Here is a 16667-nt window from a genome sequence, read left to right as displayed (position 1 = left end):
TTCTTCCAGTGTATTTTATCAGTCTGTTTGTTTACCCCACAGGGAGGCCATTACTGGAGGCTTAACAGCTCTGAGAAGGGTTATCCCTGGAGGAGACACATTTATGAATTTAGGCCTGGAGATGGTAAGGCAGGGTTTAAAAACCCAACACGTTGGCAAAACCAGCCCAAATCACACTGGCTTAGTTTTTACTATAAGATTTTATTCTGGAAAATATCAATTGAGGATTAATTGAACCTGACAGCTGGAACCAGGGTGAATTAGATGAAGTATGAGGAGTGGCTCAGATCATAAATGACTTGCTACCACTTGAAATTGCTGAGCTTTTCTGGACAGGTGTTAAAGTAAAATTGAGCATGATCCCACACATCCGCATGGTCTGCTTCTCAATTTTTTAATTCAATCAGGAGCATGTTTTGGGGGTTAAAGATTAAGCAACATTTCTGCTGCTGACATGCAAGCAAGTGGTATATTCATCCAGCCAGGTGTAGGAAAGAGCACTTACCAATCTTGAGTCATACAACATACTTGAAATAACACTTTACCAAATCACACTGAGCAAAGTGCGATTTGTTGGCTGCCTTTGTAACGTAATCAACCTGTTCTAATTCATGCTCTGATCCTTGTATTGTCTGAAACCGTCCTCAGTCTTCTCGTTCACAAGCTTGACCAACACAATCTTTGCAATTGCAGGCCAATACCCAGATATATCAAGAGAAGCATGGTAAGCTCTGTTTAATACGCTCATTACATTAGCCTGCATTTTGCACATTGTTTCATAGAACATGAAAGTTGTCTGTTCTTCAGGTACGGCCAGCGTCATCATCGCTCTGACTGATGGAGAACTGAATGAGTGGCAGTTTGGCACAGCTCAGCAAGAGGTAGGATGTGTTAGCAAGTAGAGGGGTTTTTTTGTGGGGAGGGGGTGGACAAAATATTGTGAACACTTGATGAAAAAGGAGAACTTGCTTTGGTGAGCTCAAAATATCATGTAACCACAGTGAATACAAGAAGTGAAGCTCAACTAATTCCTGTGAATTCTGTAGTTCCTGTTGATATTTAAAGTGCACATTGTTAAATCTTTTTCAAAGCAGCCAATGCTGTGAATTTAACCACCTTTGTGTGGTTTGAGAAAACCTGATTTGTTCTTTGGGAGATATGTTTGGCTCCATAAGGTTACCAGAGTGTCTTTATGCTCACTGCATCTTGGTTTAATTGTTCTCTTCTTGTAGGCGCAGAGGGCCAGGTCCATGGGAGCCATTGTTTACTGTGTAGGGGTCAAAGAATTCAACCAGACCCAGGTAGGATCTACAGGAGGATATTGAAGATGTTGCCAATACCTAAAAAAGCAAATGCATTATTTTCTTTCTGTGTCTGTGTGTTTTTCTAGCTCGCAACTATTGCAGACACTGTGGAACATGTGTTTCCTGTGTGGGGAGGCTTCCAAGCCCTCAGGGGAATCATTGACTCGGTATGACACATACATACCACATGTATAGTCATAGAAACACTCACCCACACAGAGAGAGCCACAAAACCATCTTATGTTATTGAATTATCTTCTGACTGTGTTTTTTTTTTCTTTCTTCTTCTTCTTTCTGATCGCACAGATCATCAAGAAGTCCTGTATTGAGATTCTAGCAGCAGAGCCATCCAGTGTGTGTGCAGGAGGTAAGAGGTGGGAGGAGCAAGGGTTTCCCCTCCTTGTTGAGACACCGGGCAGCCACGGTGTGCGATTGTGTCAGATGACAGTCATATAAAGCCTCTGGAGTAGAACATGAGGTTGAGTAATCGCATGGACGCTTATGACCGCAGAGTGACAGAGAGCGTATTGTCATTCACGGCCGGGGGAAAATTAGCATAGCCGCTTCAGCACAGCATGTGTGCAAAAAAAAAAAAAAAAAAGGAAGGGGGGGGCGGATGTTGGTCAGAGGAATTAGCCATGAATCTTTAAGCATGGCTGCTTCCCTGGCCTAGTTTGCCACATTGTATATGCTAAATAGTCATTTGGACTGTTTTAACCTCACCTCCTGTCCCCACGTCCAGCTCCTCTGCTTCTGGACGGCAGCTTGAGGAAGTAAGAGGCAGAATAACAGCTAAAAAGGATGGTGAGGGAGAGCTGTAATGTGTAAGCCAGCAGGATGGATGAGCTTTGACATGACCTTATTAGGGCTCACTTAAGAGAGTGCATTTGGAGCCGTCCTACCAGGATGGCCCATGTAGATTAACATCCATTATGGGATATGATATGAGGAGAGGAGAGGAGCAGCAATGAGGAAGGATAATAAAGAATCACAGTTGTGCCCATGTGATAATTACAGTCTCTGGGCTCTTGCCAGAGCCTGAGTGTGTGTCACTCGACATGTGGACAAATATCCTCCAGCCTCATTTATTATTCGATTGATGAGCAGTCTAATGGTCAGTGAACTAAGAAACCAAGGACCCACTTTAACCAAGGCCTGATTCTGGCCTAATTAATGAAGGACAAAGATGGTAATATGCTTTATTTGCTTTTGTTGGATCATGTGTGTATGGATAATATACAGCTCTTATCTTAGAAATCCATATATCTTGTACTTATGAATGCTTGTAATTGTACTGTGATGAAATAAGATGCACTTCTGTTCCTTACTTAAGGCTTATTCTTGCAGTATAATGGAAAATAATGTGATTGTGGAGCACAAACACACATTTAGCAAGTGTGTGCTTTTATTTTGAACTGCAGGACTGTGAACAAGATTCCTCAGGGGTTTGAATGTAACCATCTACCCATATCTCTTTACTCATACATGCATACACTCTGACATATTGCATAGGTATTGTGACAGTCTCTCTCTCTGTCTTCATCTCTGCCTGCGTGTAGTCACATAATGTACATGCTTTATAGCAACACAGACGTTTAGATGTTCTTTAGTGAGCGCGCGCACATTTACACACACACACACACACACATCTTCAAGCACATATACACACGTCCCTCACACTGATGTGAAGTGACCAGACCGAGCTGCCTGCAAACAGGCCATCAGACTGGACAGTGAACGTTGGGCTGCACTATCAGACATGACAGCACTGATTTACCTCACACACACACACACACACACACACACACACACACACACACACACACACACACACACACTGAGAGGACAGTGAGAGTTGGGCCTTAGATCTAACATGACAGCAGAGATTGCTGCTTTCATTAACGTCTGACCCTTTCCTCCCCGTTGTCCCTTCCTCCCTGTCCCCTCCCTGCCCTTCACTGTCCCGTCGCACTAACGTGATTGAAGAGCCGCTGTTCGGACAAGCCGTACCCCATTTTCTTTTCTCACACACACACACACGCACACACAGGACACACATTCACATGCATGTACATGTGTATATAGTCACACACAGACAGACAATCATACAAATGAAATCCTTGTCAAACATTCAGGTGTGGATATAAATGGACATGTGGCCACAGAGGCAGGCAGAGAGCAGAGGGGAGAGGGCAGCAGCATATGTGTTGTACATGTCAGCAGGGCACCACCAGTCCCTGCCCACCATGTGTCTGACAGCACTGACCTTTTAGCCCATCAAGCCTCAGTGTCAGGGTGTGTGTAGAAGATGCTCACATTGCGACGTTTAGCTAAAAGCCATCACTGATTTATTAAGATTTAAAAGATCTGTGGAAATCATCCGAGTGTAGAATTTGGTATTTGAAAATACATTGTTCTTTGGTTTGGAAATATAATAGACGATTCACATTTAATTTTTGAAGTAATAAGATCCTGTTCTGATAAATGTTGAACTTTTACATCTTTTAGTAAAAGTAAGTAATATGCAATGCAATACACTACTTAATTAATGCATAATAAGGCAAAGCCAGTAACCATTTTTTTATTTTCTCACTTTTACAAGAATTGGATAATAACATCTCTTATGATTAGAGCAATATTTGCCATGTGCAGGACACTAAGTTGTGTATTTGTGTGTGTGCGCATGCGCCCTATCACAGTGCAGCTCATGCTATTTGATGGTAACACTGTGTGAAAGGGGGGTGACTGCTAAAGCAGACAAGGCACTGAGCATTAAGAATAATTAGTGTTAAGTCCTCTCATGAAGTTGCTAGTTGTTGTGGCTGTAAACTTGATGAGTCGTCAGTTTACTAGAAAATTGATACAGCCCAAGTTATTTGATATTGTATTTATATTATATAGTTGTAATTTTTGGTTTTGATTGTGGTGCTTGTGTTTTACAGTAAAATTAGGGCAGGGGTGCACAGTTAGATGATTAGGCTGTCTGTAATGAGATGTGTGGGTGATCGGGTGGTGTGTGTGTGTGTGTGTGTGTGTGTGTATGTATACACATATAGAATTGTTGACAAAATGACGAGCGGTACTGACAAGTTGCAAGTCATTGAACATGTGTAAATAAGCAGGAACACACACATGCAGATAGGTTTCATTGTTGCACTATTTATACAAACTGAGGAGCAGTGTGTTTAGTAAAATGTATTATCCAATATCTGTTTCATATACTGTATATCATATATACGTCTGATCCCTGTTTTTTTGAGAGCTCAATTTCAATTTCCGTCTGTCTTGCACATCACCGGTTTTCATCTTAGATCTTCTCCAACGGCAAATCTGCACTGTTAAACATTTTTGCAGCATCTGTAAACATGTGGAGATGTGCAGACATCTGTAAAGTGATATTTGTTTTCCTCCACTCAACTCTGTCTCTGTTTTGTGTATCTGTATTTATGGCTTTTCATAACAGCTTGTCTGACCTTTAAGGAAACACTGCCACATATACACTCACACCCGTGATGTTTTTATCCAGTGATCTTCACGCTGGAGCTTTAAATGTTAAAGGTGTGGCAAATGTTCACTTCTATTAGCCACGATAATGCTAGAGGAGACCTCAGTGCTCAGCCAGAGACCATGAATACACACACACATATATGTTCAAACACATGCCTGCACACATTCATGCATGCACACACTGAGGACATGCAGACGCTTACACATTCGTCAGAAAAACACAAAGCCAGTGCGCACATGTTACATATGTATCCTCACATACACTTCTGCATACACACACACACACACACACACACACACACACACACACACGTGCTAATGCCATGCCATGGCGCCATAGGTAAGGTCAGACCTACTTTGACAGTGCTATGCAGTTGTCAGCCCTACAGGCATGTTTTTAAGCAAGTGTTTTTTTCCCACTCTCTAACATATGCTGGGTAGCAGCCACATAGACACTCCAGCATATGCTGGCAAGCCTCTGTCAGTGCGCTTTAACAATGCCCAGGGGAAACTAAAGGTCAAAGACACACACACTCACTCACACACACATACGCACACACCTCCTGGCTACAGCACAGTCTAAGATGTTTGTGAATAGCAACACTTTTAAGCATTAGCACCACTGGAGCATATTATGGCCTTTCCACACATACACGCACAAGCACACAGATATAAACAAGCAGTAATGAAGCATGAACAAGTTTCTACTGCTTAAGTTGAGCCGCATCAGAGAAAGGGAATGGATATCAGAGCTCACCATAATGGCACACTAGAAATCTTTTTCTCGTTCAAATCAAAACTGGAGACCAATTTTTAGCTTTTTACATCTCTCACACGCATGGCTGAAAATATGTGTCTTATCATTGTTGTGCATATTGCTCATCATTTCTGATTACTCTTGTTGTTATCGCCTCAGAGAGTTTCCAGGTGGTGGTGAGAGGCAATGGTTTTCTCCATGCCAGAAACATCGATCAAGTCCTCTGCAGCTTCAAACTGAACGACACACACACTTTGGGTAAGTTCTATACAAAGTGCTGAAACGATTCGGGACACAGGTTAGCAGGATAATAGGAATCATTTATGCTAAAAGGTAAAAAAGTTGTGACGGTCACTGATTAATTTAGTTGATCTGGAAAATGCATCCAAACTAAAAGTGATCATCAGAAGAGAGCACTGCATTTGTTTGTATGCTTCTTATTACAGCAAATTTGCTGTAATACATTAATGCATACACTTTACTGGATCATGAGATTGTGGTTTGGCTTATGCATCTAAGAAGAACATGTGCGCTGTGTCTACGCTGCAGATGTTTCAATTTCTACTTCATAAAGTGTGATTTAGTTTTTTTCCCTGACTCTGCAGATGAGAGACCAGCTGGAATAGAGGATACCTTCCTGCTCTGTCCTGCTCCTGTCATAGAGGAGGTTGGGAGGTAAGCAGGATATCTCTTCTGGCTCTCACCTCCTTTTCACCCCTCCACCATTTCTTAGCCGTTACTCCAGTTACCAAACTCTCCCTGTACAGCTGTAACACTCTGAGCTAGATACTTGCCAGCTGTACGCCAAGTTTGGTGTGGACACAGAAGACTGCTGTCCTTGAACAAATTAGGGCCAAAGTCATTGAGTGTCTGTGATCAATCAATGTTTGTCACAGCTAACGAAGCCAGACACCAATCACAAGGGGACAACAGGAGTAGAGCCCAGGAACACGTCTTAATGAGAGCCTGCTGGAGAGGACCTTCACAACCGTGTGTGTTTGTGTGTTGTGTTGTGTGCGTGATGTATCCCAATCTCAGTCTGACACTTTGGGAGAGAGGAAGTGTGAGTGGAGTCGGCCGGGCAGTGTAAGGTTTCCTCTGAGGGCTCCCGGCTTTGCTCCTGGAGATTTCAGAGCAGAAGTTTCTTGCGGGGCAGACAGAGCGATGCTGTGGGCTGAGCTCGGAGAGGACCGAGGCCCAGCAGCCTTCCCGTCCCCGCCGCCTGGAGTCCTGTACATAATTATACACTCCGACCTGCGGCCTCAGACACCTCCCAGTCATCATCTGTCTTGTTGCTGTCACTCAGATTTCTAGCGTGATTTGAGCTTGTCTTGTCGGCCAGTGAAAAGCACTGCTCAGAGGTGGGCAAAAGGAATTTTGTTTTTATACCGTGGCTACAAGAGGATTTAAGAGTCTGTCACAGCACAGTATATTTTACTCTTGTCTTTTGACAAAAGTAACACATAATTGATACATAATTGTTTAGGGTTTGACATAATGACAGAAGAAGCCAAATCAATACATCAAGTATCCGGTCCTAAGTATGTCTTTGTGTCTGATAGTTGTCGCCAGTGTGGCTTGGTGGCGGGTTTGGGCTGCTCCTCCAGAGAGCAGAGCAGAACAGGGAGCATCATTACACACAGCAATGGTGCCTGAAGGAGACATCCTTCCATGTAACAGAAGCCCATTAGAGCAGAGTCAGCACTGCCTAACACCCTGAGTGCTACGAAAGAGGAAGTCAGCTGTGAATGGCTGAAGGGCCCAGAGAGGAGGCCAGCAGCTGGCTGATGAGTTTTGGGCTGTGAAGCAATGACGTGCAGATAAATGTGGACACATGTAGTGAAGCGAGAGTGTCTCCGTGCAGGCTGGACAGGTGTGGTGCAAAGTTATGCTTCGCGTATGGTTGTGTGCCAAATTGATGCTATTTTTAGTCCTGTCTGCAAAATCCCCCTCAACAGCCAAGCCTATGCAGATTATATATTTGACTCTACTTACAACTATGTTTATATTTATACATATGTACCTGTGTTTCCTTTAAGTCATTAATCAAGCAAAAAACATTTCTCAAACGTAGAGATTATCTTTTTTTATGTCATTGAAAATCGTATACATTTGGACAGCCCCCAAAACATGCCCTCAGAAAACATCTTCCTGGGTTATGATCAATTTTGATTTGAACATTTCTCACAGTTTTCTTTTGTTGTTAAAGTTGTTGTGTTTTTTGAAGAGAAAGAAGACGAGAAAAACAACAGCATAGTAGATAAGACACACTATCAAAAGAACCTAACACAGAACAGGCACCTTTACAAAAAAAAAAACCTCTCACCACCATGTCCACGTGCTTGTTTTTCTGGAGCTTTCAATCTCATCTCATGGCCTTCCTCGGTGCACAGAGTTGCTCAAAATTAAACACCAAGTAAGGGGACCTTGTGTTGAGAAATTGTTCAAACTGCTGTTTTCAGGGTCAAGAATGAAGCTTGAGGCTCCCATTATCACAGCATCAGTCTGAGACACTTGCGTATTAAATAATGCAGAGAGAAAAACACCACTGGTAAAATAAATTACAAGTTATTCACATTTTATTCACAGACATACGATGAACCATGAAGCTAGAAAGAAAACTGAACCCACCCACATAAGGAAGCACACAGATAATACCAGTAGTATAAAGATCGCTTCCTAATAGACATTAGATTTTTGACTATTTTCTACAATTTTATTGATCAAACTTAATCAATAATGACAATAGTAATCATTAGCTGCAGCCCTTAAAATCAGCCTTTACATGTCAGATCACATTATAGGTGAAATGCTTCCTGTTTTTGGGGTTGTAAAGTCTATACAGGAGTTCTCAGGGTCTCCAGCTCCCAGCGTCACCTCTTCACCCAAACCCCAAAGACCCGCAATCACCTCCTGTTCCACCCGAGCCTTGTCGCATATAATGAAGTCATTGACGCTGCCGTCACACAAATCCATGTTGACTGGGAACCTTCCGGATGAAGCCCCCCCCCCCTCCCTCCTGCACACACACACACACACACACACACACACACACACAGGGCAAAGACATATATAGTGGGCAGATTGATGATTGATAGGGGCTGAGATCACTCTGTCAGAGAGGAGCTGATAGCACCGTGTCCCCTGCCTGCCTGAGAGGAGGGCTGACCGTATTGGGGAGAGAGAATGGGGGCAAAAAAGGGAGGGAAGAAATGGTTGAAAAGATGAGTGGCACCTGCACCGCCAATTTCCTACTCTGAAGTCAGTGTCAGCATGAGTTATGAGACGAGCTCCAGTGGTATGGAGAAGATTCAGGAGGGGGTGAGGAGGCGAAAACAGAAGGGAGGTTTCAGAAGGGAGGGACAGCGCTGAGGGGATGTAGAACAGGAAATGCCCTCCTCCTACCATCCCCCACTCTCTGTTTCCTCCACACCCCCACACCACCCTGCAGTGACCTCCCCTTTGTCACCCCCCCCCTCAAATCTAAACCTAGAGCTCAATGGCACCCTTGTCTCTGCCCCCCCCCACCCCCCACCCCAAAACAGCACAAGAAGCCTTTCTCCATTCTGTTCCAAAACCTATAACTACAATCCAGCTGTCTGCTGTTTGTACCTTCGCCCATGTCTTGTTTTTGTTCAGAGCTTTATGAATAAGCTGTTGACTAAATATTCAGCTGTCCTTTTCGCTACCTCTCAGTCCTGGGACTTGTAGCTCTGTCCTGTCGTCTTCCCAACCAAAACATTTTCCCTCATTTCTTGTCCTTGCAAGAGAGCCTATCCTGCAGATATCAGCGCCGAATACCGGAGATGAACAAGTCATTTAGCTGTTTGTGGTTTCCACATTAGAGGTCTGGGTCTGATCCAAACAGAAGAGATTCCTTCTATGGGTGGAGAACTCCCCGACCTCTGTAAAGACTTTGGCTTTGTGTCTATGTCAGCATGTTTGTGTGCTTATAAGGAAGCAAGTATGGACAGAATAGGTGGAGGAATGTGTTTGACACCTCGGGCAAGCTTCTACAGTAGCTGGAAAAAGATCACGAATGTGGTGAACCCAAGCAGATGTACACTCGAGTGTGTGGTGTGTGTGTGTGTGTGTGTGTGTGTGTGTGTGCATGCGCGCGCATTTCTGTGTCGGAGGAACAGAGCGAGTTATGAGTTTGTGTTTTGCAGGGTGATCTACCTGCAGGTGAGCATGAATGAGGGCCTCTCCTACATCACCAGCTCCGTTCACATCACGACTACTGAATGTGTGAGTACATGCTGCGTATATAGTCTGCACTATCACGACACACACATGATGATGTTTCCCTCTTGGCATGCTGCCTTATTTGAATAAACTTTTCTTTCAAGCTCCTCATTTTTTCTTGGTTCTCCAGTCCTCTTCTTCTTCTCTCCTGCCTCTCTGAGGTCTCCTCTGTTGTGTCTGTCATCAGAGGAGGCTGTGAGTACTTCCGCTTGACATTTTCACCTTTTTCTCATCTGCCGTCTTTAAATTCAAGTTCCATCTTAATCCTGTCATTCTGTGTTTGTGTGCAGTTCGACGGCACCATCGTGCTAATATCGTTGCTGGTGGTGTTCCTGCTGCTGGCTCTGCTGCTGCTCTGGTGGTTCTGGCCTCTCTGCTGCACTGTGGTAAGTCTGCACTACAGACATTAATGCTTCAGCCTGATAATCAGACTCAATTGCCGTCTCACTTCATTCTATTTGAATTGTTTACACATTTGAGATGAGGGCGATGAATCAGAGGTCTGGGACCAGGCTACACTGAAGTATTTCAGCAGTATTTCATGATTCAAATTTTGTTTCTCAATCTTCAGGTAATCAAAGAACCTCCACCACCTCCACCTCCAGAGCCAGTAAGTAACCTAGCTACATGGACTTTTTTTTGTTACTGTTCATTCTAATCTGAGATCCATACAAGAATAAAGGGACTGAGGCAGGATGACAGATTTTTTAATATAGTAGTATTAGTATTCATAGTGGTATGTTTGGAAGAATATGAGCTGTATCATAGGTGATGTCTCACTCACAGGACTCAGATGATGATGACGGGATGCCAAAGAAGAGGTGGCCCACGGTGGACGCATCTTACTATGGAGGAAGAGGAGTGGGTGGCATCAAACGCATGGAGGTAACGCCACACACACACAGACACACACAGACACACACACACACACTCAGCTTTCAACATTTGCAACACTTAAAAGAATGTATGTTTTAGTTGTGTTTTTTCTCACTTTATCTTTCCTAGGTGCGATGGGGGGAGAAGGGGTCCACTGAGGAAGGCGCTAAGCTGGACAAACCTAAAAATGCAGTTGTAAAGATGCCGGAGCAGGAATTCGAACCTTATGAGCCCAAACCGAGAAAACCGCCCCGCCGCCCCCCACAGCAGAGGAGGTGGTACACACCCATTAAGGTCAGTCTTTTACGTCACTTCCTTTAGAAGTTAAATGCATATTTGAGGTTGTGTTTTTATTCTTCTTACTTGAAAATCCCAATTTTTTTTTTATTGTCTTGTTTTCTTTCTGGGTCGTTCAGGGGAAGCTCGACGCTCTGTGGGCTCTGTTCAGGAGAGGTTACGACCAGGTGTCTCTGATGCGACCACAGCCTGGAGATGAGGTGAGCCTGCCTCTCAACTACAGTCACATTTTTATCTTGACCTAAATCATGACTATAAAATCTGATGTACCAGAAACAGGCATGATGACTGATAGAAAACTATAATTTAGTAATTATGTGTAATTTGGGGGTGGGGGGTGGGATGGGTGGGTGGGTGGCTTTGTGGCTAACAACCACTTTAAGTAGCATGGTACAGAAGGTTTTGGAAAGTGTTTCTTGTCCCTGTTGTGAACAATTGAGCATCTGCATCCGTCTCTCTGTCTTTCACACTGCATACAGACAACACGTGTCAGTGTGCAGCATGTACAGTGCAATCTTCAACACAGCGGCACAGTACTGATTTTCTACACACACACACACACACACACACACACACACACACACACACACACACACACACACATTGAGTCAATGAGCTACTGATACCACACTCTTCGTCAAAGCTGTCATTGTTCACACACAAGGAGTACTGTATCCTCTGTTCTCTTCTCTGTGACTCCTAGGAAATGACTGGGTTTCTATCAAGTTTCCAAATGGCATGTTACACAGTCACTTTCTACTTTCAAGTGATAATTATAGTAAAAGCTTTTCTGATGTCCCTCACTTGTAAGTCACTTTGGATAAAAGCATCTGAGCCAAATAAGTAAAATGTAAATGTAAAAAAACAAACAAACTGCTACTGTGTCAGAAAGGGTTTTTTTTACATGCTTGGTTTCCTGTGAAATTTTTATGTACCGGCCGCCACTGCTGCTTCCGAAGAGTCCTAAATCATGACATCACTGTGTGATGTGTAACCTTGACCCTGTGTTTGACATCCCACAACCCCACAGACATGTTTTCATCATCATACTGGTCGTCATGGTGAAACATCTGGTCTGTTGTAAATGGTTTCATTGTCGCTTTTCATAGCCGAGGCCATATCGCTGTAAAATTTATTGATTTGTTCTTTGAATGGTATGATTCATCATCAGTATGAGTGTGTGTCTACTGTATCTGCAGTCTATAAAAGTGGTCATCATCAATGGTTTTATCCCGTCTTTCCATCTTTTTTATTTATTTATTTTTTCTCTAATTCTAAGCGGAACAATTCATCCCTGTCAGGACAGAAGTTTCTAGAGTCTTTGTCAGACACAGAGCCGCTCAACAATGACCCCCGCATCTCTTTACGCACCATTAACTGAGGAAAATAAAACGCTGCTTCACACATGGAAAGAAATGAGGGGAAAAAAACTCCACTTTTGTTGCAAGGGAGATAGTTGTTCAGAGCTGGTGCTAATAGCCATAACAGACATGAGAGGCGACATTGATTTCTCATCGTTGACAAAAGCCTGGCACAGATCTACATTCTCAAAAGCAAGAAAGTGCAGCTGGATGTCAAACAGCACAGCCGGATTACAAAAAGCCCAACAAGGTGGCAAAAAGCACAGCGATATCTAGCAAGGATCAGACTTCTCAACGCGGATTGTTAACCAGCCGCTCAGGAGGAGCTCGTCCTGCTTTCTCCCCGCATTACTCCCACTTCACTGCCTCTGCAAACGGTCATCAGCGGGCTGCCAGTTTCTGCCACGCTCCCTGTTTGCATTTCACCTCTCCTCTCTGCTGTGTGTGCGTGCGTGCGTGCGTTTGTGTGTCACTGTAACGTGTGTGTCAGCTCTGCCGAGTGAGCGTCACACAAACAGATGGGGAGTTGAAAGGCCACGAGCAATATTGTGACAGAAGAGATTCCCTTCTTTTGTCCCCAGAGCTGATGGCACTGATGGCCCCGTCACACAGTACAGACCAGACCAGAGGGCGGCCGCCATCCCTCCGTCCTCACACACAGACGCCACAAATGAGCACAGCAGCACTTCCCCATCTTCACCCTCCTCTCTCTCTCTAACCGCAATCAGTTCACTTAAAGGATCAGTTCACCCAGATTACAGAAAGAAAACCATATTCTCTGACTTGCCTATACCAAATTTCTTCCACAACCACAATACAGTGGAGGTCCACTTACTCACTTGTTCTGGTGCTTTTGACCGTATCCCACGGTCCTCATTAATATACAAGTTTGCTCCAGTTACAATGGAACCGAGATTTTAACTGAAAAGTTACATTTAAAAAAAAAAAAAGTATTGTATATCAACTGTCACAAAGCGAGTTAGCAGATGAGCTCAGGAGATGGAATAGATTGCTAAAAAATAATGAATGATCACCTGGTGTGTACCACCTTAGATAAACACATTTGGAACACAATGATCCAGCGCAGCAGAACCACTGATACTGGAAAATGTCACTGTTGAGATACTGTCATTTGCAAATGCATTGAGCACCACAAATAGAAGTTTGTTTACCTCCATTGTATTTGGTAAAGAGAAAGAAATCTCAGAAACTGATATCTCAAAAGATAAGTAGATGAGAGCTAAACGATCTCGAATGATCTACACGTGAAAAATGTTTTGTTTTGTTTTTTTTTTTATAATTTGGACTCTCTCCATTTCAAATCTGTTACCCTGGCATTATCTAAGTATTCAGTGAATCACCATATATGTAGTCTAGAAAAACCGTGTTAACACATGGAGCGTTTCCCGTGTGTGAGTGGATCGCCGTAATGTCATGCGAGGTGACAGGCAGAGCTGTCAGGTCAAATGTGCGTCTCCACTCTCTTGTCTTTTCTCCCCTTTTCTTTACTATAAATGGTGACAAATGTGTGCGCGCATCAGTTCCCTGTAAACGGCCACAAACTATCTGCTTTGTGTGTGTGTGTGTGTGTGTGTGTGTGTGTGTGTGCACGCGTTTGTGATGGAAGGGCAAAGTCTTGGGGCTCAGACAGAGAAACAGAGGCTAGACAGAGGAGTGGTGTCAAGGGCGATGCTGGAGGTGTTTAAGGGTTTTGTTTTTCTCCTTAAAAGGAGTTGAGGGTTTGAAGTAAACAATTGCCGAGAGCTGGAAGTAAAACAGTGGCAGACATTACAGCCAAAGGCGGCTCACAGGGAGACTGACCATCACAAGTGACACATTACTGACCTCTCACACAGCTCATCTGCGTACTTAAAAGTGGAAAGATCTCCTGTTTTCCCCCCTTTCTCTGCTGCTCTTCTCAACACCAGGCTTCTGTTTTGTTTTTGTTTTTGTTTTGTTTTTTTGCTGCTCTCTTGCATCCAGCCCCCTAACCCCTCTCTCTCTCTCTCTCTCTCTCTCTCTCTGTTTCTGTTATTCATGAGGCTGAGGTTTCATTCAGGCCATATGCTCTGGTGGAAGCATGCTTACAGTCACACACACACACACACACACACACACATACACACTCATATTCATGAGCTTGTGTTCTCATTGTGTCCATATGCTCGATCTGGTGTTGCGCTGCTGCTCTGCTGCTCACAAACTGGCCTTTTCACCACGACCCGGCGACAAGACCAAAGCAGTCCCCCCCCTCCCCAACTTGGCTTCCCCCAATCAATTACGCACCCCTCATATACAAACACACAATGGCCCCCTAAGTCACAAAGCTACTGCTGCTGGGGTCCTCTTAATGGCCCCTGTGTGACTTTAGGGCCTCTCTGTTTAATAAGGTGTTATAATCAGACCACCAAGGGTCTGTGACACAGAGACCTACTCTCCATCCTTCACAGGCTGACTGAGCAAGACAAGAGTTTGTGTGTGTGTGTGTGTGTGTGTTGTGTGCAGAAGTTTGCTATGCAGGGAACAGAGAGGAAAACCATCAATGAGAACAATAAGAGAAGCGGTCCATTCTCTGCGACTTGTAAATTATGTTAAATGCTGAGGGGCCTCTGTTAACTATTGTGGGTATGTTGAAATCACCCCTTTACATTCCAACAAGTCAAGCACATAAGAGACATAAACCACTTTCTGTTCTGCATCAAGAGAGAGTGAGTCGCAGCAGAGGCTCCTACAGAAGAGGAGGGGAAGTGGGGAAAGCTTCAGACTGCAAGAGCGTGTGTGTGCGCCTGTCTTTGCTAGCATCACAGCTATTGTAGTGCAGGTGTGGACAGAAGCAGCTCTGTGTGTCTCAGACACACATGCCTCTGTCAGTAGAGTTGGGCAAAGCCTCACACAAACCACTCTGGCTGGTGGATCTTAGAAGCTCATTGATTTTTTTTTTTTTTTTTTTTGCACAAAGATGCACTGCATGTTAATCTGTATTTCTGCATTGAAATGATGATGTGTAGCTGTGGTCTGACCTTGTGTGTCTTCCAGGGTCGCTGTATTCGTTTCCAACGGGTCAAAGACGGGGAGTCCGGCCCAAACAACCGGGCTCCTCCTCGCACACATCACTCTCCCTCGCCTCCTCCTCCTCCTTCTCCTCCTCCTTCTCCTCCGCCTGCCGAACAGCGACCTCTGGTCTCCAATTCTGTGCCTCGTACAAAGCCGCCATCGAGAGGGCCCCGCACCACGCCGCCCTCCCGCGCACCCCCTTCCGTGGTCCAGCCCCCTCCGGGTCCACCTCCAACTCGTGCACCCCCGGGGCCTCCGGGACCCCCGCCATCTAGACCCCCACCCAGGCTGTGATGATGAAGAGTTGGCCTCCAATAAACAACTGATACATCAACTCATTCCATAAAAAAAAAAAAAAAAAAAAAACACATCCTCCTTTCACCCCACAGACTCAGACAGCAGAGAGCCATAAACTCTTATAAGCCAGGAGCTCTTACTGAAGCTCTGTGCTTTGTTGCTGGACAGCAAAAAATATTTATCTGATATCAAAATCAGCTACTGAGTTTCATCGATAACATTTTTTTTTTTTTATTAAAAAACACACAAACATTATAGGAAAAACAAGCATGTAGTTACTTGATTAAGCCTGTATGTACAGTATTAGAGGTCATGTTGACTTGAGTGGTAAGAGTAAGTGCAATCCTTGACTGGAAATTCAGCAGAGAGGATTTACGTGTTGTTGAAAGTCAGCTTGTTTGTGTATGAGTGGTGATGATAGATAGACCTGTTTGCTTTGGTTTCTCAGAGAATATTAATGTCGAGCAAGGATGTGGTGATGAATACAGCATGTGGTGAAAGATGATAACAATGTTGTTGATGCTGGCTTTGGTTTTTAAATGTACACTATCTTAAATCACACTGATGCATCATTTTATCTTTTTTGACCAAAGAAACTTTTTTTTTTTTTCTACATTATAGTTAAAATTTAGTGTAAAGGTTCAGTGACCTTATTGCAACTGCAGGGCAGTTTCTTCATATTTTATTTATTGTAATACAGGCCCTGTCTGCATCTGTTTTCTATTTAGTATCAGGTGGGTTTTTAGGTCTTTGAGGAATAGGGAATATCCAGGTGGATATAAGGAAGCGTCCTGGCACAGCATGTGATGTGTTTGTGGTCTTGTTGACACTTTTACGTGGAAGATTGCATTGAGAATTAGTACCTTCAGGGTTCTCCTGTATTCTGCATTTACTGACTGAAATGATCATTTGCATTATTTCTTTTATTAACAACCTTTTGTGACTGTCTTCAATAAAAAAAAGTTTTTT

General features: G+C 43.8%; 1 protein-coding gene across 1 annotated transcript in view; it reads left to right on the top strand.

The window, feature by feature from the left end:
- The window catches only part of LOC111235160 (anthrax toxin receptor 1-like), a 23392-nt gene extending 6725 nt beyond the window's left edge, over positions 1 to 16667 (top strand). The window contains exons 4-18 of the mRNA XM_022763500.1: positions 43 to 124; positions 694 to 724; positions 808 to 881; positions 1233 to 1301; positions 1391 to 1471; positions 1611 to 1671; positions 5728 to 5826; positions 6174 to 6243; positions 9738 to 9816; positions 10104 to 10199; positions 10385 to 10423; positions 10600 to 10698; positions 10819 to 10983; positions 11106 to 11186; positions 15384 to 16667. Of these exons, the coding sequence (XP_022619221.1) occupies positions 43 to 124; positions 694 to 724; positions 808 to 881; positions 1233 to 1301; positions 1391 to 1471; positions 1611 to 1671; positions 5728 to 5826; positions 6174 to 6243; positions 9738 to 9816; positions 10104 to 10199; positions 10385 to 10423; positions 10600 to 10698; positions 10819 to 10983; positions 11106 to 11186; positions 15384 to 15695 (1438 nt within the window). The 3' untranslated portion in view covers positions 15696 to 16667. The remainder of the gene's footprint in view (positions 1 to 42; positions 125 to 693; positions 725 to 807; positions 882 to 1232; positions 1302 to 1390; positions 1472 to 1610; positions 1672 to 5727; positions 5827 to 6173; positions 6244 to 9737; positions 9817 to 10103; positions 10200 to 10384; positions 10424 to 10599; positions 10699 to 10818; positions 10984 to 11105; positions 11187 to 15383) is intronic.

This window comes from Seriola dumerili, unplaced genomic scaffold (assembly GCF_002260705.1).
Source record: "Seriola dumerili isolate Sdu_G_001 unplaced genomic scaffold, Sdu_1.0 BDQW01000024.1, whole genome shotgun sequence".
Lineage (NCBI taxonomy): Eukaryota > Metazoa > Chordata > Actinopteri > Carangiformes > Carangidae > Seriola > Seriola dumerili.
This window is presented reverse-complemented; position numbering and strand designations above follow the sequence as displayed.